Source organism: Eutrigla gurnardus, assembly GCF_963514095.1.
Source record: "Eutrigla gurnardus genome assembly, chromosome: 13".
NCBI lineage: Eukaryota > Metazoa > Chordata > Actinopteri > Perciformes > Triglidae > Eutrigla > Eutrigla gurnardus.
The window spans coordinates 13514817-13539547 of NC_139936.1; the positions used below are offsets into that span (position 1 = coordinate 13514817).

General features: G+C 40.5%; 1 protein-coding gene across 1 annotated transcript; it reads left to right on the forward strand.

The window, feature by feature from the left end:
• Positions 1-372: 372 nt before the first annotated feature.
• gpat2 (glycerol-3-phosphate acyltransferase 2, mitochondrial) lies at positions 373-24117 on the forward strand (the record flags this gene model as incomplete). The annotated part of the gene is made up of 22 exons (XM_084025709.1): positions 373-444; positions 2903-3013; positions 3206-3276; positions 3388-3498; positions 3921-4040; positions 5798-5897; positions 7497-7630; positions 7771-7870; positions 9386-9565; positions 10684-10782; positions 11830-11912; positions 13286-13416; positions 13531-13601; positions 13858-14018; positions 14128-14231; positions 15134-15318; positions 16226-16303; positions 16817-16939; positions 20079-20199; positions 20504-20572; positions 20897-20952; positions 23230-24117. 22 exons carry the CDS (start codon positions 373-375, stop codon positions 23344-23346), a joined length of 2397 nt encoding a protein of 798 aa, XP_083881835.1. The 3' UTR covers positions 23347-24117.
• Between the last annotated feature and the right edge of the window lie 614 nt (positions 24118-24731).

The window sequence follows — 24731 nt, forward strand, 5'->3', positions numbered from 1 at the left end:
TAAACCAACACAGGGGAACCAGCAGCAAGAAACTACTTTCTCTGAATTGAAAGGAATGAAGGGAAGGTTGAGAATCTGTGATGGAGGAGGTGAAGAAGTGCTGTGTAGATGGGTGAAATTGCAGCTGTGGGCACGGGATGATGGATCAGGGCTTATTTCTAAAATCATTGAAATTAGGCCTTTTCTGAAGACACTGCCCTTTGAAATCGCAACTTTACTGTCGAGCCTTTTAAAATGTCTACCCACTCACATGTGCTCACAAACAATTCCTATTACTCAAGACTGTTTGAACGTGACACTTGTTTAATTTATTATTTTCCTGCTGTCTTTTCTGTGGTAGGTCTCAGAGTCGAAGTCTGCAGGGTGTTCACCATGGTGCAGGAGGACAATGGCGAGATAAACAAAGACATGGGCCTTCCACCAATTCAACAGAAAACTCCTGCTGTAAGGACACTGCCTGCATTATTTTCTCCCACTGTCATCTCTCACTTCACTCCATGTGCACCAATCTCAAACTCTTTGTTATTCACAATCACAAGAGAACATGAATGGCCCCGTGTGCGTCACTCTGTTTGATGTTTACTGAATCACTGGACCTGATCCAGCTGAGAATTAAGCTAATTTTTAAGGGAATACTTTGTCCTTTTGGGAAGCCATTAAACGATATGGTCCAGTCTTATATCTGTGTATGTATTAACTATGGAGCTGGAGGCTGGAGGCAATTAGCGTAAAGACAGTTTAGCGGCCCGGAGTTCACTAGCACCTCTAAACCTCACCAATTAACATGTTATATCTTGTTTGTCTTATCCAGACCCAAATAGAAATTTTAAACAAACATTCTCTGGTTTTAATAGGAGTTGGGTGCTGTAATTATTTCTTGAAAAACAACAGTCTGGCATAATGACTTCCTGGAGCCTTTTCACTTGAATGCCAATGACAAATTCTTGTTTGTTTTAGAAGTATTTACAGCACATTACTCCTCCTAAAACCCGCCATTTAGGTATTTATGACAGTGTGTGTGTGTCTGTCTGTCTGTCTGTTTGTGTGCCTGTTTGTGTGCCTGTATGAGAGAGGATTACACACTGTTATTGTTCCACCTGTTCATACGCCCCATTGAGGATCCATTATTAATGTTTCACCAATGTAAGTGGCATTTTGATGTCAAAGCTTCACTCTGCAGAGTTGCCATTGTCTTCCAATGCACTCCGAGATCAGCAACGAATGGTCTTTCGGACATTCATGTCTGATAATCTATTGGCTGGGAAGCGTTTGTAACTGCAAAGGATTTACTTGCAAGCCCCTTTTATGAAAGAACATTGTGAACCTATCCTTTAACTAACTGAATAATCCTTATTTTCCCCAAATGTCAAACTATTCCTTTAACATATATGTGGTTTTACCATGATAATAGCCCAACTTTGCCTCTACACTGTGTATCATTTGCTGTTTATACTTCAAGTCACGTAAATTTTATTTATGTAGCCCGATATCACAAATTAGCGTCAAGGGGCTTTACATATATACATACTACACAGCATCTATCCGGCCTCTATCTTTCTCTCAAGGGCATTTTTACTTCATAGCTTTCTTAGTACTAATATGGTCATGTTAATTATTGATAGCTTGATCCAGGCTTTTTTATTACAGTAATGTTTTGTCTTTAAATCAACCTTGACTTAGCAAGGCACTGATTAGGTCAGCTGGTCTGTTTTTTTTTTCTGGAATCCATCATCATCATCATTCAACCAGTAGAAAGTGTTATTGATTTCAGGAGATTCATTAGCTAATTTCGTCTAAACAGGGTAATCAGTCTGAATCCTAACTAACACTTCATTTCAGGCACAGTAACACACACACACACACACATACGCTGCATGTTAATTAATTGGCATCGTTGCAAACACAAATAGAACTGACCAGTTGTCAACATGTTACAGGAGATCTTAGTCTGATTAATAAACAGTACATGGTCTAGTCTGTGCTTCAGTACATGAGCTGTTTATACTTGATGTATACTGATTGCCTGGTAGCGGGTCTCCCTGTAGTAATATTTACAGCATATCAAGTTGCATGCTCCCTTGTATTCAGAGTTTACCCAATCACAGCAACACAGAAATTGTATCAAACTCATGATAAAACCGAGGGCAATGAATTGAAGCATAACATTTTTAATTAACCCGTACCGCCATTTTTTCTGAAGAGCTGTTTTTTGTCGGCTTGTCAGTCAGAGACCAGGTTACTGGGAGATATCAGGTTACAGAGAATATGTTAACCTGCACTGTAGTAACCTGGCTACTGTGAATCTATCTATTTATCTATAAATAAATACAATATGAATGCGGTATGAATGCAACTGGTCAATAATCAGATTCTACCACTGACCTTATTTTGGAAGCAAGGCTTATTATTTCAAGGTATAGTAAAGGAACAAGTGAACATGTTTTTATTTTACAAATGGTCAACTGTTCAGCTGTGGGGAGGAAAGTTTACTTAATTTGACTTTTGGAGATTCTTTGTGTCAGATTCTTTGCCTGTCCCATTTCATGTCAGACACATGTTTATATGTAAATAAACCAAATCCAATTACGCACATGCAAAGCGTAAAGTAAACGTATTCTCCAGGAACTGTGGAAATCGGGTTTATCTGATTCTCCACCCCAATTAGAGAAACCAGGTTTGTATTCATTCAGAGAGAGCAAGTCCAGTCCCCATGAAATACCACATACACTCAACTAGCTAAAACTCATGCAGTCTAATACAGTCTACAGTGGTGATTCTGTTAATTAGCCTACCCTCATTGATATAATTGGGATGGACAGAATAACTGAAGGACCCGTGGTTGCAGTCGTTTTGTATGTGACATTTTGTGTTATTCATTTGTATGTTTTTTTCCCCCTCTCAGTTGTCATGGGAATTGAAGATGAAGAAAAAGCTGAAGACAGTGCCTCCCTGTCTGGGCAAGTTCAGACCGACTGTTGGCCAGTGCTGCCACCAGTGCACCCCAGACAGTCTGGTGAGTGTGTAGCGTGGAGGCTGGAGAGGTTTGCAGAGGAAAGGTTGATACTGACTGATACTGATGAGGTTATTTTTTGTGAAGTCAAAGATGCTTTTGTAACTGCCCCCATCAGATGGCATCCTTCAGTGCCTTTTTATACAATGAATTGCTTCTGGAATGGTCTGTGTGTGCTTCTCTTTTATGGTTTAGCGCAAGAAGCTCGGACAAAACTCTTCCCTTGGCTTTCACAACCTGTTGAGTGTAAACGAGACACACACCAGGTATTGTCGTAGGAATTTGATATATCAATCTAGAGCGTTCAGGCAGATAACATACAACAAGTTTGGCCCATACACATCTTCTGCCTCTGCATTTTCTGTTTTGTGTCATAGGTATCGAGGCTGGCTGGTGCGGAGGGTGTGCTACGCACTGTTTGTGAGTGGGTGCAAGGCTTACGCGAGTCCTGTTAGCAACAGACTGGAGAGAGTCTGTCAGAACAACAGGTACCTTCAGGGAGAGAGAAGGAGGAGTAGAGATACCAGAGGGGAGTAAATAAATGATAAGCAGAGATAGAGAAAATGAAACGGGCTCTGCAGTTCTAGAGAACGAGGAAGAAGGAGAGGAGATAAAAGACACAAACAAAGATACAGAAAATGTAGGCCATGATGGGGTCTGTTTAGTGCGAATGAAGAGAAATGGGATAACTTGGGACTGTTGTCACACTTTCCCTATCTCTGTCACCAAGTAGATGGTGTGTATCTGTTGTTGTCTCCCCTTCAGTTTAATTGAGTTTAACCTTTATGTAACCTGACCTCTTTACACGGGGATGTTGTTGTCTTTCTGGAAGGCGGGTGTTTGTCTGCATGTAGCACAAAAGAGGCTTTGTGATGTGGTAACCCTGCTGTCCCGTGACCATGTGTTTCAGGGTGAAGGAGGCGCTGACAGAGCATAAAGCGCCTGAGGGAGAAGACAGCCGAGGGCAGCTCGACCACATCTCCCCGTTCCTCCCCCTCATTAACACCTGCATCTCCCCCAGCCTCTTACGGTGCCTGAGTGTTTGTTTATGTTGGGGCCAGTGGGAAACGGGCAAGATCATTCTTTATTGATTAATTATTGAAAAAATACACTTGACTTTTACATGCAAACATTTCACTTAGAAGAAATGAAAAAAATGGTTGTTGAAAGTTCAGTGTCTTTATTGCCCCAGAGGAGGAAATTCCTTTGCAGCAAAGTAGCTGGAAAAAAAACAACCATGAAGCACAAACACAGTGAAAAGACACTAGTTCTATTCTAGTAATGACGTTAAATAACAGTGATATTCTTGAGTTGTTTTTAAAATTTCCCTCTTCACTAACAGCAAATGGACTTTGGACTGAGTGACAGAAGAGTGATGAGAAGTTGTAATGTTTCGGAGAGAGACTTTTGGCCTCAATCACAGGATCTGTTGACAACAACAAAGTAGAGAATACTGCCAGCCTTATCTCCTAGAGTACCGTACCCAAGGGCATCAGCTGCCGTTGCTGTGGACAAGAAGCATGGAATCGTAGCTAGCAGATTCACAATTCATAGTGCAATAAACAAAACGGTTCACCATAGAAGCCAAATTCATTTGAAATTTAGCATATGACTTCAAACCTACTTTATTTTGAACGTGTTATCAGTTTCCTACATAGCATAGAGCCGAAGATAAATCTCCACCCTGGTGGACGATTAAATTCTAGTCTATTGTATTCTACATCAACAGAATTTGAGGCCCATTGATTACATTTTCTTTCTTACCAACATGCTCCTGTTTTTATGTACACCTATGTTTTATCTTTTTTTTTTTTAATTGAATCCAAGAACAAGATATTTTTAACACAGATGCTCACAGATTTTTAACCGATGATTAACCTGATGTTGAAGGTTCCTCCAACTCCCAGTCCCCTGACATTGTGGGTACAGAAAATGAACAGGGTATTTAGATCCAGCACCCTCAATGGACAAAACGTAGTCCATCCTATTGGCTCTTGGAAAGAAACAACAACAATAGAAAGAAAAGAAACATTTGACACTGCTTTTTAAACCTGCTGCCATATGGAAGAGACAAACACAGAAAAGGTTCACATACTTTATTACTAGACATGTAGGATATTTGTTAGCTTGCAATTTCTGTTAGAACTACTAAAAACTGGTGTATGACTATCCATCATGTTTAAAATACTCTTCGAGGTGACTGGCAGTTATTGAGGCATAAACTTGTCCACTGGCAGTGGAGTAGATACAACACGCTCTGATGGCTCCCATGGGGAAAGATGTGTGTTGTATTTTAAATCGAAACTGGGTGCTATGACTGTCAGGTCTTAAGAGCATGTTCCTGTTGCCAGACAGTATTAGATTTCAGCAAATGTCTCAAGAAATGTTACGGAAACTCCTGGCTTTGAATCAACTCTTCTGGCTTTCTTCTAGTCTTCGGAATGTCTTCAAAATCTGCCCTATAAGTCTCTTTCCCTGTCCCTCATTTACAGCCTCCGCCTTCGTCTCTATCTACAGCTGTCACCCTCACACATCTCTCTTTATCGCTTTCCATTTCGCTTCTTCTCTGTATCACCAGTTTCTTTCTTGACCTTATGCCTCTTCTTTCCACGTTGTCTTACTCCCATCTTACTCATTTAAATGTTGTTACACTTTCTGTTTCTCAGCCTCATTATTATAAGTATTGTTCCCTTTTGTATATTGTGTCCCTCCATCCTCCGTATCTCTAGTCATACATTTGTTTTCTCTTCGTTCTAAACATCCCCCACCCTCTATCCCCCTGATTAGATTCCTGAGCTGGGTGATGCTGAAGATGTGTTCATCCGTGTTTGGCAATATTCAAGTGAACCTCAACCATCTGCCGGATTTGCACAGAGCCACACAAGAGGTGCAAGTATCTATAAACACACACATACACAAGCAGACGGAAATATTTTATTCACAGATGATTAAATGTACTGTGTTCCCACCATAACAGCTCGCCATTTCACTGTAATAGTCAAATAGCCATGGAAAACTGTTCGATGTTGTTGTTTTATTTCTATGGTGATGCCATAAACTGCTACCCCAAACAGTGTCAACTCATCCTGCAAAACATGGAGAGCACACTTTGTATTTAAACATTTGCTCTAGTGTGATGGTTCGGCTCCACACATCCCCACTCAGGATGTGCAGAGCGGATCTAATTAGATGGTAAACAGCCCCGTGTGTACACATCCCCTACAAAACATTTCAAGGTAATGCGAATATAAAATTTTCAGCAAAATAAATATCTGACTGCTTACATACCAACTCTTACTTGCCTTGTTATGCTTCATTTTTGTCAGTGTTTTTAAGTTAAGTTTACAAAATTTGAATTTCATGGTTGACTAAATAAATACAAGTAAATAAGTCTTAGTCAGGCTGCTGTTGCAGAGGTTGAAGATGGGCATGAATTAATCCATTGAACTATGTTTTTCTTTGTCTTTTCTTGCCATATACTACATGTATAAAGGCAAAACCATCAGGACTTCTAATGATGCTTATAATTCAGTGGTTATCAGCATGTAAATAGTATCCTGTCTTTTGGATAATTTTGTATTGGTCTGAATGCATTCTTGAAACCTGTAAATGTTGGTGCGATGTAAAAATGGATTTAGTTATTGATTTATCCGGTTACTCAAATTACCCTCAAATGTATATTATAATCCCATCATATTTTCACTTTACCATATTTCACATATGATTTACTATAACAGGGACTGATTCATGTGACAGTGTGACTTGCATGTCTTCATCTAACTCAATGTTTTATTTACTCTGTACTGATTACAGACACATTAATAGACTAGGTCACATGATGTCATTGGAACCTGATTTTGAGATTTCTTAGATAAGTATGCCAGATAGATTAAAAAAAAAAAAAAAGATAAATAAACCCCTTTTTAAAGTAATAAATCATTAATCATGGCTTTAAAATAAGCAATATTCCAATGAAACCTTTTTTTAACTGGAGATGATCATAGCCACTTCTGATCACTACTGCCATGCTGTATCTGTATGCTCTAACTTCACTCAATATATGATTGATTTTGGCTCTAAAATATTTTCCACATTTGAAATGGGGATGAAAAATACTACTCAATAGATAAAGGGCCACATACTGTCCAGCGTAATCGATCGCTTTCACCCTCTACAGTAATAAATACAGTCACTTAAACATGCTCTCCACGTATATAGCCTTCATCTCTGCCTGGATCGTCTTAACTATTAGAGTATCAAAATAAAATCATTGTACAATTGGCTCTGCTGTTTTTAAATGATCAATGTATATTCTTCCATTCTCTTATCTTAATCTCGTGGAGCTTGATTCTAATATCGATAAAATAAAAATATGAAACCAAGGAACCACTCTTCTAATCCATGCACAGTCAACCATTGTTTGCCATGATGAATGACAATGTGAAGAATCTTCCTTATCTAAAGCGACTTCTTTTCTATAATTCAGGGATCTCTGCTGGTGTATGTGTATGTGCATCAGAGCATTGTGGACTGTGCTCTCATCCCTCTGGTGCTCTTCTGTCACAACCTGAGAGTCCCATACACCGTTAGTCCCCTCCATATCAGCAGCGCCTTCATCAGGTATAGACACACAAACACAAATAATGCATGCACCCTTCTGCAGGACATCCGATGCTGAATTTGTTATTCACAGCACCATATGAAGGCCAGTCAATTAATTGTTTTAATTTTAGATACTGCATCCTCTGTTTATCCTATAGATCAATCCTGCATAAAGTAGGTGTGGTCCTTCTGCCACCTTCTGCTCTGACTGAGCAGGATGCGCAGAGAGACGGTCTGTACTCACCTGTCATGACCTCCGTAAGTTGATATGTGTTTTGATGGATTTAAGATGAGGAAGAAGATAAAATTAAAATAATGTAGTAAGTAAAGTAAAATAATGAACTTCTTAATCAGGAATGAACACACAACTACTGTTTGTACTTCATTGGCTTCTGGACAGTTAATCATTTTAACATGATTAAAGAGTCTGTGGCCATGCCGGGGAATCTGAAAGGCTGTCACAGCAGCACTATGAGCTAAATGCTAACCTCAGATTGCTAACATGCTGATGTTAAGCAAGAATAATGTTCACCATGTTAGTTTAGTCTGTGTTGAAATGTATTACGTTGTTAACCGAATACCTGCAAAACTTTTTGTCAAATTAAAAGCTATATGCAGTGTCAAAAATCTAATATTGATTTTTATGCCTTTCAATTGAGCCCCTTGTACACAGACAATTCAGCTGCGATGGAATTGAAAGGCGAGTCAAAATATGCCGCAAACCGGACCGTTTAGATAGAACTTTGTTTGCGACGTAAAGTTACTACCTGCGTTTTTATCTTCTTCGGATCGACGCTTTGAGCTCGTTAAATCCACCAGCGGCGTGTCGCCCTGGCAACACGTCTTCACTACATAACGTCTTTTCGCCTCGGGTGCTTGGAGAGTTTACAAAGAACACCGTATCGACTTGTTCTGCCTTCAATGAGGCTCTGTGACTACCTCCGTTGCCGTCTCAGAGGTGTAATATTCTGTTACGCCTTTCCGCCTCGGTGAGCGTTTACACAGACTATGGGGGAGAATAAAGGCGTAATACTCCCGCAACGAAAAAGCAGTGTAAAAGGGGCTGAAGATTTACAGAAGCTACATGCTAATTTAGCCATTAGTCATTAATATCTTCCCCCCGAAGGGAGCTATTTTGTGCGCTGAATCAGTTTGCCTGAAGACATATTTCATTAGGAGGAGTTACTGGCTTTATTAAAAAATATTGTGTTATACAGCTCCATAAAAAGCCCCCGTCTGGCATCAGTCTACAAGACTACAACCACAGTTGAACATAAACAGGTTATTTATGATTGACGCAGTAAGTCGTTTTTTTTTTTTCAACAACCATTTATGTGAGTAAGCATATTGGCTGTGCATGTGAAAGCGGGCTTGTGTATTGGTTGTATTTCAATGTTAATCGACCTTTATTGTTTATTGAGTGTAGGCCTGCTTAGATGTTGTTCAATGGTAATTGAATTTCCCTCATCTGTAAGGTGAAAACAGTACTTGGGGAAAGGGAAGTATCTCTGGATGTCATGAAGTGTCCCCAGTAGTCCCTTTTTATTTCTGCTCTTTATCCTGCCTGCTTCCTGCCGTTTGACTTCTCCTCCCTCTGCTGCCCTCCACATTCTGTTTTCTTGCCTCTTATTATTCCCTCCATTGTCTGGTACGCTGTATTGCTTATGTATGTTTTAGTAATGCAGGACAGTCATTTTCTTTTAATTGCTCCCCTGCTGTCAAGACCTCGCAGACTTTTGCCTCTTGCCATTTTTCTCTCTCCTCCCTCCTCAGCTGATACGTGAGCTGCTAGATGAGGGTCAGGCCATTAGTGTCGGTGTGTCAGCGGAATCTGGCCGTGGCGGCCAGTGGCTGGCTCACATCAGACAGCTCGTGAAAGAGGGATCTGTCCCCGATGTCAGTCTGGTCCCTGTGGGCATCTCCTACGACTGTGTGCCCAAGACCAACACACAGGTGGGTGCATGCAAACACACACTTACGAGCACACACAAACACCACTTAGCCATCTGTGATATCCTCAGGAGCAAGTGAGCAGGTTTTGGTTTAATGCAGCCTTTTTCAACCTGTGAGCCGCGCCCCACAAACAACTAGAGGCAAAGATATTGTGTGAGGTGTGTCAGATAAATGCCGGTATTTTCTAAACAAAAGGAAGTTATTGTAGTAGTTTGGTCCGATGAGTTTGGTCCCCCCCCCCCACACACACACACACACACACACACACACACTTGTATCCATTATTGAATTGAATGTGTTTTATTTAATATGATAGGGTCAATGAAATGTAACATATCTCCAGTACAGAGCAGGAAATTGTGTGCTTCACAGAGAGTTCATAGCTATTGCTAATTTTCAACTATTTGACCTTGTTGTAATTTTTACATGTACAGTATAATTAATATTAATTCAGCTTCCAGTATCCTAAAAATATGGAAATACAATACAAAACACATACCACCATACATCAGTACACCAGCATAATTTACAGTACAATTATGTTGCTCCTTTTTTTGGGATAACAATTGCACTTGATGATCCAGAGTGGCACTTGGAAAGTTTTGTTTCACAACTTTGCTCTTTAATTTCTCACTGGCCAGCGCTGGTTGTTTAGTTGAGGTTTGTATTTAATTTTTTAAAGCAACTGTTATTGCTATTAGTCTCCATTAGTCTTGCCCTTCGTTATCTGCACTTTGAGAAGATAGCGGAGAGTGGGTGTTGCTTTTGGTTAATTGCCATAATAAGGTTCTCGCCCCATCATTTTGTCATTCACACACAGTACACATACAGTACTGAACACACATTTATCTTAGTGCCCATCATAGATCCTGCTCATTAGTGGTGTTGCTGCTTTAACGTCCCCCCTAAATGCTAGGCGTCATTATGATACAATGGCTCTGTATCACTCTCATGATTGTGTGCGTGTGTGTGTGTGTGTGTGTGTGTGCGTGTGTGTGTGTGTGTGTGTGTGTGTGTGTGTGTGTGTGTGTGTGTGTGTGTGTGTGTGTGTGTGTGTGTGTGTGTGTGTGTGTGTGTGTGTGTGTGTGTGTGTGTGTGTGTGTTGCATATCCTCACAGGTTGGCTTTAGCTCTGTGTTGCGGCAGTTGTGGTCTCTACTCTGGAGGAGACCAAGAGGAAGTGTGAGGATCAACCTCGCACAGCCGTTTTCTCTCAAGGTACACAGGAGAAAGAAATTATCCCCAACTTGCGATGGTGACACATCATGACAGGTTATAGTCTTAAGAGTGGACATAGAGATCTTCAGTAGTAAGTGATTTGAAAAAGAAATAAAAAATATTTTTGTGTAACAGATTTTCACTTTATCTTTCTATCCATAAAAACTATATGGCTTCTCATAATTCACAATCACCTTGGTTTCTACACATGCATGTTGAAGTTGTTGTTTTTTCAAAAATGTATTCCCACTCAAATATTTGGGCAGTGTGATTATGCTGGATTTTACTTGAATGATAAAATAACATACCTGGTGTGATTCAACAGTCATGAACAGAAGATTGTAAAACACTGAGGTGACAAACTGGACTCTATACTGACTGAGAGCAGATGGTCATTTTGTGAGGATCAACATTAGCGTATTCATCTTCCTCAATAATCACAGTGTTGTACTTCTCGACCTGAAGATTTACTGCCATAAGAATTTTGACTAATAATTTTGTATGAAATAGTATTTGAGTGATTTAGCCTGTTGGCAGACGTATGATGATTTGCTGTAGTTGCATGTTGCCAACTGGATATGGTCCATATGTTTGAGGAAGAGTTTAATGGATTGCTTAGGAACTTTGTTGGCAGCCAAAGTTTGTTTGAACAGAGACAGATTAGCTACTAGTTGTGGAGCCTGGTTAGTCTCTCCAGGAACAGGATCAGAAATATCTCAATATACAGTTCAGGAGAACTATAACATGACCATGGAGTTGAATCAACACATCTCAAACAGTTCCAACTAAAACTTGAGTGTTATTACATTTGCAAAGGCTTATTGCATGATTGCTGTGTAGGTGTAGCCAATAACCTGGCAACTTAGGGAACTGAAGGTTATCACATGGCAACACTAACATAGTAGTCAGGATTTAATATTTTAAAGCATCTTAAAGGATATCTTCCTTGGTTTACCAGAGTACCACATTGAATGACATAGATATTCTACTGTGTAGCCCTGTGTGAGTGCATGTGTGCATCCTTATTTTGTGTGTTTTTGTGTGTAGGAGATGTACGAGTCAGGGAGATGCAGAGTGGATGAATGGCTCCTTCTGCAGGACCTGTTGCTGCCGGTTATCCTAAACAACAGGTAATCCAACCACCTGCATGCACACCTTTGTACACGAGTGAGCGATTGTACCCTATTTGAACAAACCACCATTGAATACAGATTTGGATTGTGTTTTATCTAGCATCTGTGAAATCGAAAAGTTACTTTGCTCTTAAACTTTGAAGATAAACTTTCCTCTAAACCTTGAATCTGGCACAGACACCACGCTCTGATGAGAGTTTTCATCCTCTTAGACTTGGTCCAATTACCATCAGCATTACACAGTCTGCCAGTGAAAAAGATAACAGAAAGAAAATAACATCCGCGCTCAATCTCAGCTTGGCGTCTGACGAGCAAAGTGGATTCTCCCTTCCTGTGTTTAATTCTTCTGAGAGCGCGTGGATGCCACACAAAAAAAAACACAGCACGAGTGAAATAGATGGGAAGCGATAGATGGGAAGTAGTAGAGAGTGATAGTTAGATTCATTGTGTATGTCTACATCATTAACGGGCTTCGATACTTAAAATTGCGTCTCTGCTGAAAGCTCAGCTTTTGATGTCTCTTTTTTTTGTTCCCATGTATAAAAAAAAATGCAGCATATGTGAGGACTGCAAGCCTAAAACACTTATTTTCCAGAGGAGCACACACTTACAGTTAATTTATTCTTGTTTGAGATAACAATGTCACTGTCTGTAGGATTCGTGTATTAACAGAGCCAGACATGGCTGTTGTGTTTGATACACTACTGTATATCTCCCTTACACATGCACAGCTGAGACACATAAATAACACACTTGCATCGCTCCAGCTGAGCAGCTCATGAGATGTATTGCACACACCTCCATTTGTGAGTGATGTAGCTGCTGTTTTATACGCTTGGATGCATCTAAAGTGCCCGAGTCTACAGTGTTGTTTTACCCACAATTCCGCGTTCCGTTTTATTTCTCAGAAGTGTAATGGTAAGTCATCCACTGAACTCTCGTGATGCCCATAAAGAGTTTACTCGAAATTAAGCTAATGTTCCTTCTCCTCACCCGCCTTCTCCTTACCCCATGTTGTAATAAGTGTGAATTGATCATGACCAAAATGCACTGTAATATAATTAAATTAAGCTTTTCCCATTTTTTTCAGCTGGAGAAAATAATATTTGAATATGGCGTGATTAGTTATGCAACTCCCTTGGCAATGAATCCAATTTACTGCTGGCACAAGGCCAGCAGTGGGTCTCTTTTTCAAGTTTACCGAATGTGTTGTTCTTCTTAAAAGCTGTAGGAGAGCAGCCAATGTATTTATTTTTTGGAAATCTGCAGGAAAAATGCTGAAAATAAGTGCTATCAAATATGAAACTCATGAAAATCTTAAAAGGTGTTCCCGTCATCCTTTTTCCTCATTTCCCTTTCATTCACTCAAGAACGGACAGTGTGTTTGGGCAGAGGAGGATGTCGTGGCTCCTGCCGCCTTCTCATTATGGATCTGAACTCAAAGAGCTAACTCCTCCAGAGAGAGACTTAAGCATCGCCATCATCCTCCACTTGATCTTCTGTAGGTCCTGGATTATGTTCCCCTGCTGAATCGTAAACAAATCTTTACAAGCCTTTGTTTTAATCGTATGCAAAATGTTGTGGATCTGTATGTGTGTCTGTTTTCTCTTTCTAGCTGCAACATCCTGCACAGCTGTGATGGCCACCAGTCTAGTGGCCAGTCTTTTGCTGCACAAACACCGCAAGGTACATGCATCATCTGTGTGGTAGCGTGTTTGCTGCGCAATTGTCCCCTTGGTGGTGCCAGAGTTGAAATCCTCTCCTTCCCCACTAATGATCCATCATTACTCCAAGAGGCTCATAAACAGAATTAGTTTTCGTGCAAGTTTATTTGAGTGTGACAGTGGTTTTCTGAGTCATACCCACCAGTGATTTACTTAACGTCACCAGATGGTTAATGCTCGTGTCTCATTTTGGAACAAAACTTCTCCGTCCTCCGCAGGGTGCGAGTGCTTCTGCCCTGTGTCGTGATGTGGCCTGGCTCACGGAGGAAGTGCTGTTCAGGAACAAAGACGTCGGTTTCGGGGGAAGTTTAGAGGAGGTTCTCCGCTATTCCCTCTCTCTGCTCGCCCCTCACCTCATCATAGCTGCAGTGCCATCTAGGTTTGTTTTCTGTCTGTCAAAGAAGAAAAACAAAGACAAGCAAACAAAGCTCATCCTTTCAGTGAAGCCTCTGAAGTTTCCATTACTGTCCGTATGTCCATCCTTCTAGGAAAGACCCTTTCATTATGCCCCGTCGTTCTCTTGCTGCCACACTTCACCTCAGTCTTCAGGCCCAGATTATCACACACACCTTTATTTCGGAAGCCGTTGGTGGTGAGTGACTTTGCATGCATGTATTTTGTGTAGCTGACAAACTTTTCCTTAAATGCTTAAGCCTAAATATCATCTTGAGACCTTGTGTTCTACAGGCAACTTACTTTTCGTGGGAGGCCTTGGCTCTGGCTCTGACTGTTGGCATGTCTATATGGAAAGCAGTTTGAAACATGACATTTTTAAAAGTACTTAATATTCCAAATGTTTAAAGCATACTACAGTTTGAGCCGTGCCACGGCACTGTGCATACAGTCGCTCATTATTCATTATCCACTCAGTGCAGCTTTGGCTGGTTACATCTGCTTCTTCTGTCATTTCTTGTATGATATTGTCTCCTGGTTTTCAGTTGTGTCTCAAAAAGAAATCTCAAAGACCTCGGCATTCACTTTGCTGGATAACAGTAATTGGAGGTGCAGACTGTCGTTCTCCATAGCACTTTGCTAGTAGCAGCATGGATTCTGCTTAGCACTTAAATTATTTTAAATACGATTTATGCGGCCAGAACAGCTAAAACGTTCGCCTCTTAATTGTTGTGGAATAGAAGTATAAAGTAGCAGAAAATGGAAATACTCAAGTACTTGTCACCACTCAAATCTCCAGCCTCCATAATGCTCTATATTCAGTGTTTCAAGTTTGATTTTGGGACAAAATATGTGACTCTGTTTTGAAACTATCCAGATGTCAATACTTTCCCACCAGCACATGACGGCAGGATAATAGGAATACAAAGTGTAAATAAAGACAGTTAAATGGTGGAAATAAACATGCTGAGATATTTTGCAGATACAGTCGGAAATGTGTTTATTTGGATGATACAATAACAATATAATAATATTTTTCTCACAGTGTGTAAGCGGAATTAGAGCAAATAATCAAATGCCTATGTGTGTGTTTGTTCTTAGCGTGTGCGGTGTCGGCCATGCTGTGCGAGGTGGTCGGCAGTGGCGTCAGCAGCAGGGTGAGGAGTGACGGCGTGGACGGAGAGCAAGTCAACGGTGACATGGACTTCGATGTGGTGCTCTGTCAGTCCGAGCTGACGGAGAGATCCCTACAGCTTTGCCATCTCCTGCCTCCGGGCTTCATGCCAGTGAGTCTGAATTCATATCACACACGCACACACCCACCCAGTGTGTCTCATTCAATGGTTGTTTAATGGAGCTGAACAGCTATTCATCCTACTCTGCTGCCTCTATCTCAGGCAAAGAGAGGTTTTGAGGTGTGTGTGTGTGTGTGTGTGTGTGTGTGTGTGTGTGTGTGTGTGTGTGTGTGTGTGTGTGTGTTTGTGTGTGTGTGTGTGTACATGTGTGTTTGTGCTCCATCAGAATGACTTAAAGGGCTCAGCATCTGAGCCAGAAATACTATCCCTTCTTCTGTTTGTGCAGCTTTCATTTTGGTAGCTGCGTTTTCTTGTCCCTTCTGCTTTGAGCTCGGTTTTCTCGCCCCACTTCTCCCCAAAAAACACAACTCCTGGTCTCTTCCTGTTGGCCATCTTTCATTCTCCTGCTCTGATCTCTGCTACGTCTCTTGGGGCTGAAGCTCTTTGTGCATCCTCACTTTCTTCACTTTTGATCTTAACCATTATCATCTCTCACTCTATCTCACATTCAAATTAGCTTAGCATCACACATCAGATATTTATATTGCCAAAGCAGTATAGAAAATGAGATGATGATCGATCACCAATAAATATACAAATATCAAATACAATATAATAAATGCATTGAATAACAATGAACAACATGGGCAGCTACATTACAGATGTAATCACTCAACATGTACTAGTAATAGTATGACATCAGTCAACACATTTTGCAGCCAATATTGCACACTGACTTTGGGGAGAAGGATAAACTCAGGATTCATTTTTTTCTCAATTTATAGTAATGAAAGTAGTAACCCCTCTCTCTCTCTCTCTCTCTCTCTCTCTCTCTCTCTCTCTCTCTCTCTCTCTCTCTCTCTCTCTCTCTCTCTCTCTCCCCCCTCTCTCTCTCCAGCCCTGTCAGTCATCCCAGAGTTTCGCTCTGGATGCAGTTGACAGTCTGGTGCGCTGTGGCCTCCTGATCATGGAAGAAGTGAGATACATTTTTACATGTTTCTAAAAGTTTTTTCTTTCTCTGACACCCTACATCATTTTCCCACTACCAGTTCAGCACCAAAGCTAAAGTCTAAGAGAGAGTGACTATTGCATTGATGAGGTCTTCAGGAACACAACTCCAAAAGGAAAGATAGTGTTGGTCTCTAACTGCTGGATGTTTATACAGTTAATCATCAATAGATTCCATTAACAAAACAGAAAACGGACATGAAACCAACAACAATACAGGCTCAGTGAAATCGATCACAGACGAGCAGATAATGGTCAATGAGTTCATGGATCCTTCTTTTCACCATGGAATTTGGTGTAAACAGTCTGTTGTGTAAAATTAGGTGTCAGACTTGAGCTTTAATACATTAACCACAAAATGTCCTTATGTCCTCCAAATACACAGTTCAAGACTAGAGACTGAAGTCAATCACAGATGCTCTTAGCAGACAGAGTTCTTGTCTGACCTGCCGTTGTCTGTTTTACGCTCCATCCCATGTAGATTCCCAGAGACTTTCCGCTCTGTGATTTCTGGAAGAAGAATGGCGCTCTGTCCTGGAGCACCTCTGATGACCCCTATCACAGCGACTCTGACATGGAGGAGCAGGACCTGCGTTCGTACAAGGTACAGGAGAGCACTGGCTTCTATATATGCCTTCAGCACCAGGTCATATGAAAGGAAAAACATCTCCATGCTGCCCCTCCATGCATGGCTACGTACAGAAACCAGAAACACCACATGAAAAAGAACTTTGAAGTAACTAGATCTCCATTACAAAGGCCCCTACACAGTTAAGTTACGTAACTTGAATGTCAATTAGCAGTATGTGTCATCTTTAAAAGAAGCCCAACAGTCATGACCGTTGTATGTGATTTTTCAAAGCATCACTAGGAAGCTTTTCAACTCCCAAAGGGACCAAACAGTGCTCAAAGTGAAGTGTGTCAGGCACAAACACTGCAAAGTGACTTTGAGGTACCTCAAGGGCCAGACACAATGAAAACACATTTATATAACATGGTGCACTGAGTAATTGTTACATTTAAACATACTGTTTGTGTAAAATTCAGTGTAATAATATATAAATTACAGGGGAAAAAACATGTATTATACATGTTGGAGAAAGACACGGTGCACACTATGATTCAGTTAGGTAACCAAGGCAATGCAAATGTAGTTGCAGAGCAGCTTTTTAACAAAAAAAGGCAATTTTAAATGTTACGATGCCATGTTTTCCTTCCTGATACTGATAGCTATATTTGAATCAAGTACTGATTGAAAACAATGTTTTTCATCATCTCCTTCAAACATGGGGATATTCAGTGTGTGGACTCTCTCTCTCTCTTCTCTCTCGTCTTTGCTTTCTTGGGAAATAGACATTATTTGACTCTCTACTTTTGTAAGAAAATGTTCAGGAATTATTGTATCTAGCTACAGTAAACTATACAGAATACATCCGAATAAGTGCTTATGCCTACCTGTGCCACAAGGAAGTTGACTTTCTAGCCCAGTAAACCACTACCACCTCCACACTGGCATAAAATCCTCTCACTCAGTTCAGCTTTGTCCACTGAGGAACAGCCTCATCAGTGTTTATACACTCCACTCTTCTACTCTGATCTTTAAAGTTGCATTCACCCCCGGTGCCTCTGCTTCACTGCCCCCGACAGAAAAGACCTCCAATCCAAAAACAATATTCCCTTGTCACCTCCTCTCCTGCCTGTTATCAGTTAGCCTGGCCAGATTCTCTTCAGGTGGAAGAAGCACGCTGGCGGTCAACCAAGTTGAGTTGCTATAATACTGTTTTTTAAGGAAAAGGCTGGTCTTGTGTGGGCTTAGAGATTGATGCCCAAACACCTGAACTTTAAAAGCGTCATTTTGTTCTCTGTACATGTAGAACTTTGTTTTTCCCAAAGGCACTAACATTTTTTTTATTATAAGTTATTGTAATTGTGTATATTAGCTTATTCATTTTAAATTTCCTTTAGCTATGCAAGCGGAGAAGCAATACATTTCCTCTGGTGGCAAGAATTTATATGGATATAGACATACTCTAAAATGCAAAGACATGACCTGCAGCTGAATATATAAGCTGTTTTCTGTGACTTTAACCATATCAAACATGTCGGTTCTTTCTTTATCATTTACTTATTAGACAGCATATAGATCCATGTGATGAGCATATTATGGAACATTGTTAGTGTTTCCATCTTTGTTTGCTACCATATTCTTTGTGGGCCACTTATTTTTAATGTATTTTAAATCTGCTTTTTTTGACTTATCTAAATCTTATGCCACAAGCACATTTTGTCCATTTGAACATCAAGTCTGAGAATTCTTTGCCAAGCAGCCTCTCTGGCCGAATATATTTTTACTCCTCATACAACAGCTGCTCTGACTGCTCTCTGTTTTCTCTATTCATTTTAAAGTTCTACTGTGTTTTGAGGCGTCACAGTGCTGCATTTAACATGATTGTTTAAACAGCGATTGAATTAGCCTAATTGACTAAATGGCGACTGCTCATTGAAAGATTGGATGAGCTCCATTATGTTATGCTGATTAAAATATAATTTTGGTATGAAATCAGGGTACTGTACTTTTAAGCATAAAACAAGGGCTGCTGAGCAATAAAGAATACACGGCGCTCTAAGTTAAGAAACCCAGATCTGCTGCAGTACTAATATGAGCATTCGTCCCTTGAGAGATTTAACATTTCATTCTGATTTTGTATGACTGTGTAACACTCTACAATACACAACTTTGTCCCCATATATTTCCATATTACTTCCCATACTATTTATTATAGGATATAATGAACCTCCAGCTTCATGGCCTCCCTCGTTACCAGATGACACAATTAATTAAATGTCTTTCGGAGTTTGGTGTGGAGGAACTTGCCTGGCCTGCACACTGACTTTGACCCCATCCAACACCTTCGGGATGAGTTTGAACCCTGAATCTGACCCGGTCATATTAACCATTGTGGTCAGAGTGGAAGCAACTCCCTGCAGCCAAGTCCCAGAGTCTTGTGAAAAGCCTTTCTAGGAGAGTGGAGGCTTTGTTTAGCCATGTAGTGCACATAGATGTCAGGGTTCGGATTGTATGACAGCTTTCTGATAAGGACTGCTTCAAGGTACAAGGTTGAATTTATTCATCCACAGAATCATGGACATTACAGTTCTCCCATCCTAATAAAGAAGCACTGATTACATGACATCTGAGATAAATACCCATGAAATACATTCACGTTTAAAAACAACATAAAACTGTATTATTCTACAATTAAAACCTGTTATAAAAAGAGGGATAGGGGTGTAAATGGCCATTTGAGACAACAGTATAAAAACTAGGATTCAAATTATATTAAAATGAGACTTCATGTCCTTATTGCCTTCCGGCTGTTCTGTTACATCGCTAGTGTGATAAAAAAGGGAAATTAAGGAAATAAAACAGGAAAATGGTCTACAGGGTCTTCTAAAGATCTCGATTCCTGAACGCATCCCACTCAAAAGAAAGAATAAAAAAGACAGTAAAAAAGAAACAAAACCTGAATGATATAATGCATGAAACCAAATAAAAAACCTACTTCGCCAGCATTGAGTTTTGAACCTGGGACACCCACAATATCAGTGTGCTGCTCTCGCAAGTTAATTTATAATATTGTGCCTCTATTAGTTTCTGTGGCCAACAGACCAACTGACAGCGACTGTCGGTCTTCCTCTTCATCCTCATTGTGTAATGAGCGTCCCTCTTTCTACCTTTCTAGATAAGCCGGCCGAGTCAGTGTCCAAGGATGCTCTTCTTCCTCTGCAGTATGCTAGCTGGTCACCTGAGGGCGCTGTGCTGGGCCACCGCCAGTCTGGACCTTCTGCGCACACCTCTGCCAGGTATGTTTATGGGGAAGTGTTTATTGATTGGTACTGGGAGGGACTCACATAAATAACTGTTTAAAACTTTCAAAATCAATTATTTCACCACATGAATTAAAGTCAAAGTAAATACTTATGGTATTCTGTATTTATATTTCATTCACTCAAAAGCCATTGGTAGTGGCCTACCAGTATATGCTATATGCTATATCTTAAATTATACATTGTAAGTCTCTCTCTCTATATATATATATGTGTGTGTGTGTAGACTGTCTGTATCATACTGTCATGGAATAATTGGCTCTATTTTCTTGTGTTTCAGAGGCAGAGTTTGTGGCTCAGGTACACTCCCATCTGTGTGACACAGCAAAGAAGAAGAAACAACACTACGGTGAGCTCAACCTGACCAGATCTTCCATTTCTTTGTCTTTAAAGCTTTAAAAGCTTGTCAACTTGGCTTTCCCCACTGATTCAACGTGTGATGTAACAAGTCAGCGGAGACCCCTGCCGCTACCCCGCTCACGTCACATCCTATCCTTTTTCTTAAAAAAACAATCAAAAACTATCCAAATGACACCTTTCGACTATGCACAGTGTAAAAATCTCTTCAGTCCCACTAGTAATGGCTTTGTTCCGTTATCCCGACTCGTCTTTTCTATATTGGATATCTGTCTGTTATTTTGATTCATGTGTGCCTTTGTGCTATATCTCACAGAGAGCTGCTCAGAGGAGGCTGCACACACTGCAGTTAGATCACTAATAGACCTGGGGGTGAGTGACAGCCTCTCTGCGTGTGTGTGTCTGTGTGTGTGTGTGTGTGTGTGTGTGTGCGGAGAATTACAACTCAACTCAGGACTGAAAGTTTAGGCACAGTCCAACTCAAAAAATTCAGTTTTAACATTAAACTGTTCCAAGTTGACCCTGAATCCAACTCAAATACAGGAATCGCTGATAATCAATCAACTTCTGGCAGAGTTTTTTAACAGTATTCTATAGCTTGGAGCTCGGCGAGAACAGGACTCCATCCTGATTTTGCTGCAACAAGAGAGAAACTGAGCCTGACTCGAGCAGCCATATCCAATCATGTTTGAGGCAGAAATGTCAATCTTTAAAGAGAATTCACTGGGCCAAGGACACAAGTGATTTCAAGTTAGAAATTGAAGGAGTGTAGTAGAGGAACACTTTTTTAGACTCTAGTCGCCAAAGTGGTACATTTCACATTTAAGTCTTTAATACAACAATCCTACTATTGTTGTCCACATGTACTTTACATCCACCAGCATTATGTTTCAAACTATGATGAAGGAATTAGGTTTTTAATAATATTTATAAATGATCTAAATTTGATTGTGCAGGACCACAGAGATGCCACTAAAAAGCTGAAGTAGTGGTGTACTTGTACATGTACATGTACTTAACTTATGTAAAGCCAGTTGATGCTTTATTTTTCATGATGCAGCATGTTGGCAGAACGTCTCTGTACATGATGCGTTCAGGTGCACTATAGAGCATAGGTCACAGTCCTTGTAGTTAAGCACATTGAACACAAGAACACAGTCTTGATGCTTAAAAATACTTTTTGGCTTGTGTTAACGCACAAACAGCACAATTGCAAAGTAATCGATTGGACTTTTTACTTTACTACATTTATATGATCGCTCCAGTCAGACTAACCTGGGAGGATAATTAATTTACACAGTTCATAAAATATAATTCGTTTTTATATGGTAAACTATCCAGAAGATATGAAAGATATAACACACTACAGGGTAAAGCTGCTGAAGTGCTGGTGGATGTCATTTTTATACCATTTCCAGTCTTTATGCAAAGCTAATGGCCTGCTGGCGGTTGCTTCATATTTATCAAACCCAGTGGTCATTTGACTTTCAGCAAGAAGGTAGCTTTATTTCCCAAAACACTGAACTATTCCTTGAGGGTACGCTTTGCTGATAATACTTCACTAGTGACTCAAATTTATATTTTGGATACAATAAAATGTTTGTAAGGTGACTTATTTTTGAGGATTCCTCGGGGACATATTTCTCTTGCTGCTGGTTGTGAAGTGACCTGATATGAAAACACTCCACTCAGACACAATGAACAGAGGATTCAACTTTGACAAAACCAGATAAAGGATTCACGATTATTGTGATGGATTACCAAGCTGCTGCAATGGCCAAGTCTGGGGAAGCGTTTTTGTTTTGTTTTTTCCCATAAAGTCCAAGAAGGAAGGCAAATGGTTTATATGGGCGTCTGTTATCTGCATGTGTGCTGACTGCACAACAACGGCAAAGAATAAAAAGGAGAAGGGCAACATGATAGCTGATGAACGCCAGCTGAATTTCGATGAACTGAAGAGAAACGCTGATTTTAGTCCGAAAAATGGAGAAAACAGAGGCTCACCCATAACTGTAAAGCAGCCTTTTTATGCATTGCTATATTAATCACTGTTTCTGCGCAAATTTCCCACTCTGACAAATCAGCACTCAGCCCTGCAACTCAGTAAAGTAGACGCCGTCTGCATCTATCAGTCTTCTCTAAGAGTCTGTGGGTTGGGAGTTACTGCCTTTTAAAAATAGAGCGTCATTGACCTATATATCTGCAAAGATCTCATGAGGCCATTGTTAACTTTTTTTTATCAAGGTTATCAGTCAGAAGTGGTCGTTCTCATGCTTATCTTTAGGATTTGACAGCTAATTTCACTCCCCGATGTCTCACATCTACTGGTCAAATCGTAGGAGAAATGTGCTTTGAGTGTTTCTGCACCTGTAATATAAAAAGAAAAGACAGTACAAGCCGAAGTTTGGCTCTCCCATTTCACCTCATTATTTCAGACTTTGCCGAATGAATAAGGTGATTCAGTGTTTTTTATATAACATCTTTTTTTTTTTTCATTTTTGACGTGTTCTCGTTTTGAAAGGTTCTCGTTTTATCTCGGTTATTACTTCTGCGTCTTTTATTTGGCCTTGTGCAAAAAGCACACCGCTGAAGATAAGAGACTGGCGTGCGACGGGCCTGACATCGCTGTTTCTACGCTGTTTGCCTCAGGTCCTTTCGGAGGAGCGTCGGCAAGGAGGCGTCTTCCTGGGTGTCGTCCCTTTGTTCCAGATGACGGAAAACAGGCAGAAACTGCACCGCTTCATCTCCCAGTACCTCTACGAGTAATGTGTCTGACTGTACAAGCTTGACTCGAGGGCTCCGTTGTGTTGCCGGTCTGACCTCATCCTCCGTTAGGGTCAGAGAACCTTGTGTTCGGTGTTTAAAAAGATGCATGCTGAGCCGGGACGCTCGTACCTTTAGCTTAATTGCATTTAGATTTTTCCATGATGAGACGCTGATTTTAAGTTCACCTTTAGCTATAGCATTAGCATAAAGCCACAGGAGACGAGGATTCTCAAGTCCCTGTAATCAGCTGTGAGGACGCAGCTCGGGTTTCGATGTTTATGTTGTAATAAGGCATGCGAGGGTTTTGTTTGTAACGTGAAGACCAAGTTCAGTTCTGCTTTTGTCTCGTCTTTCACAAGTTGTTCAATTAACCGAAGTTCAGACTGGCAATAAACAAATGTTCTTGTTCCATCAATTATGCGACACATATTAACTCAATAGGTTTGATTGTGCGCAGACCGTTTACAAAAAGGTTAACAGTAGTATAATATGCTTCATCTTCTGAATATAATTTGTTCCAAACAGCTCAGCATTGTAACTTCCTCATCTCCTGAATGTAGATCTTTGTGTGCTTACTCAGACCACAGGAGACTTTGTCTGTTCGACATGGACCTTTTGACACAGACGCCGGAGACAAATCCATGTTTGTACAGTCAACAGTCATCTCAAGTCACTCTGAACAGCTCTCGTCAGCCATGAAACTCTACTGCCACCTGGTGTTAAAGCCTCAATTACAGATGTACTTGTCTTCGGCTTAAATCCAGAGTACACACATATCCAAGCGTGTTTTGAATGTTTGCAAAATTCCACATCCTCATAACAGTATATATATTTTTTAAATCCTCGATTTAAAAAAAACTTGAAACACGGGAGCTTCCTCCATTTTGAGCAAAAAAAATCTAAATAGTGCAACCAGTTTGATTAATGCAGGGCACAAACATAGCAACCCATCTATCCATCCATCCATTGTCTACCGCTTATCCTGTATTAAGGGTCGCGGGGGGGTTGGAGCCAATTTAGAGTCATCAATTAACCTATCCCCATCCTGCATGTCTTTGGACTGTGGGAGGAAGCCGGAGAACTCGGAGAGAACCCACGCTTACACGGGGAGAACATGCAAACTCAGAAGGAACCCGAACCCAAACCCGACCCGGGATCAAACCCGTTGTGAGGTGACAGTGCTACCCACTACACCACCGTGCAGCTACATAAGTAACCGTTAGTATAAAACACTTGAAGTTGAGCTGAAACAGCATTTCATTTCTATAGCATGAGTGGGTGGATTCTGATGCATTTATTTTTTAGTGAGGACTGTGACTCAATGAGTTCAAGCTGCAAACAGCACATTGAGTCACAGTTATGCAGGTTCATGAAGTAAAAACACC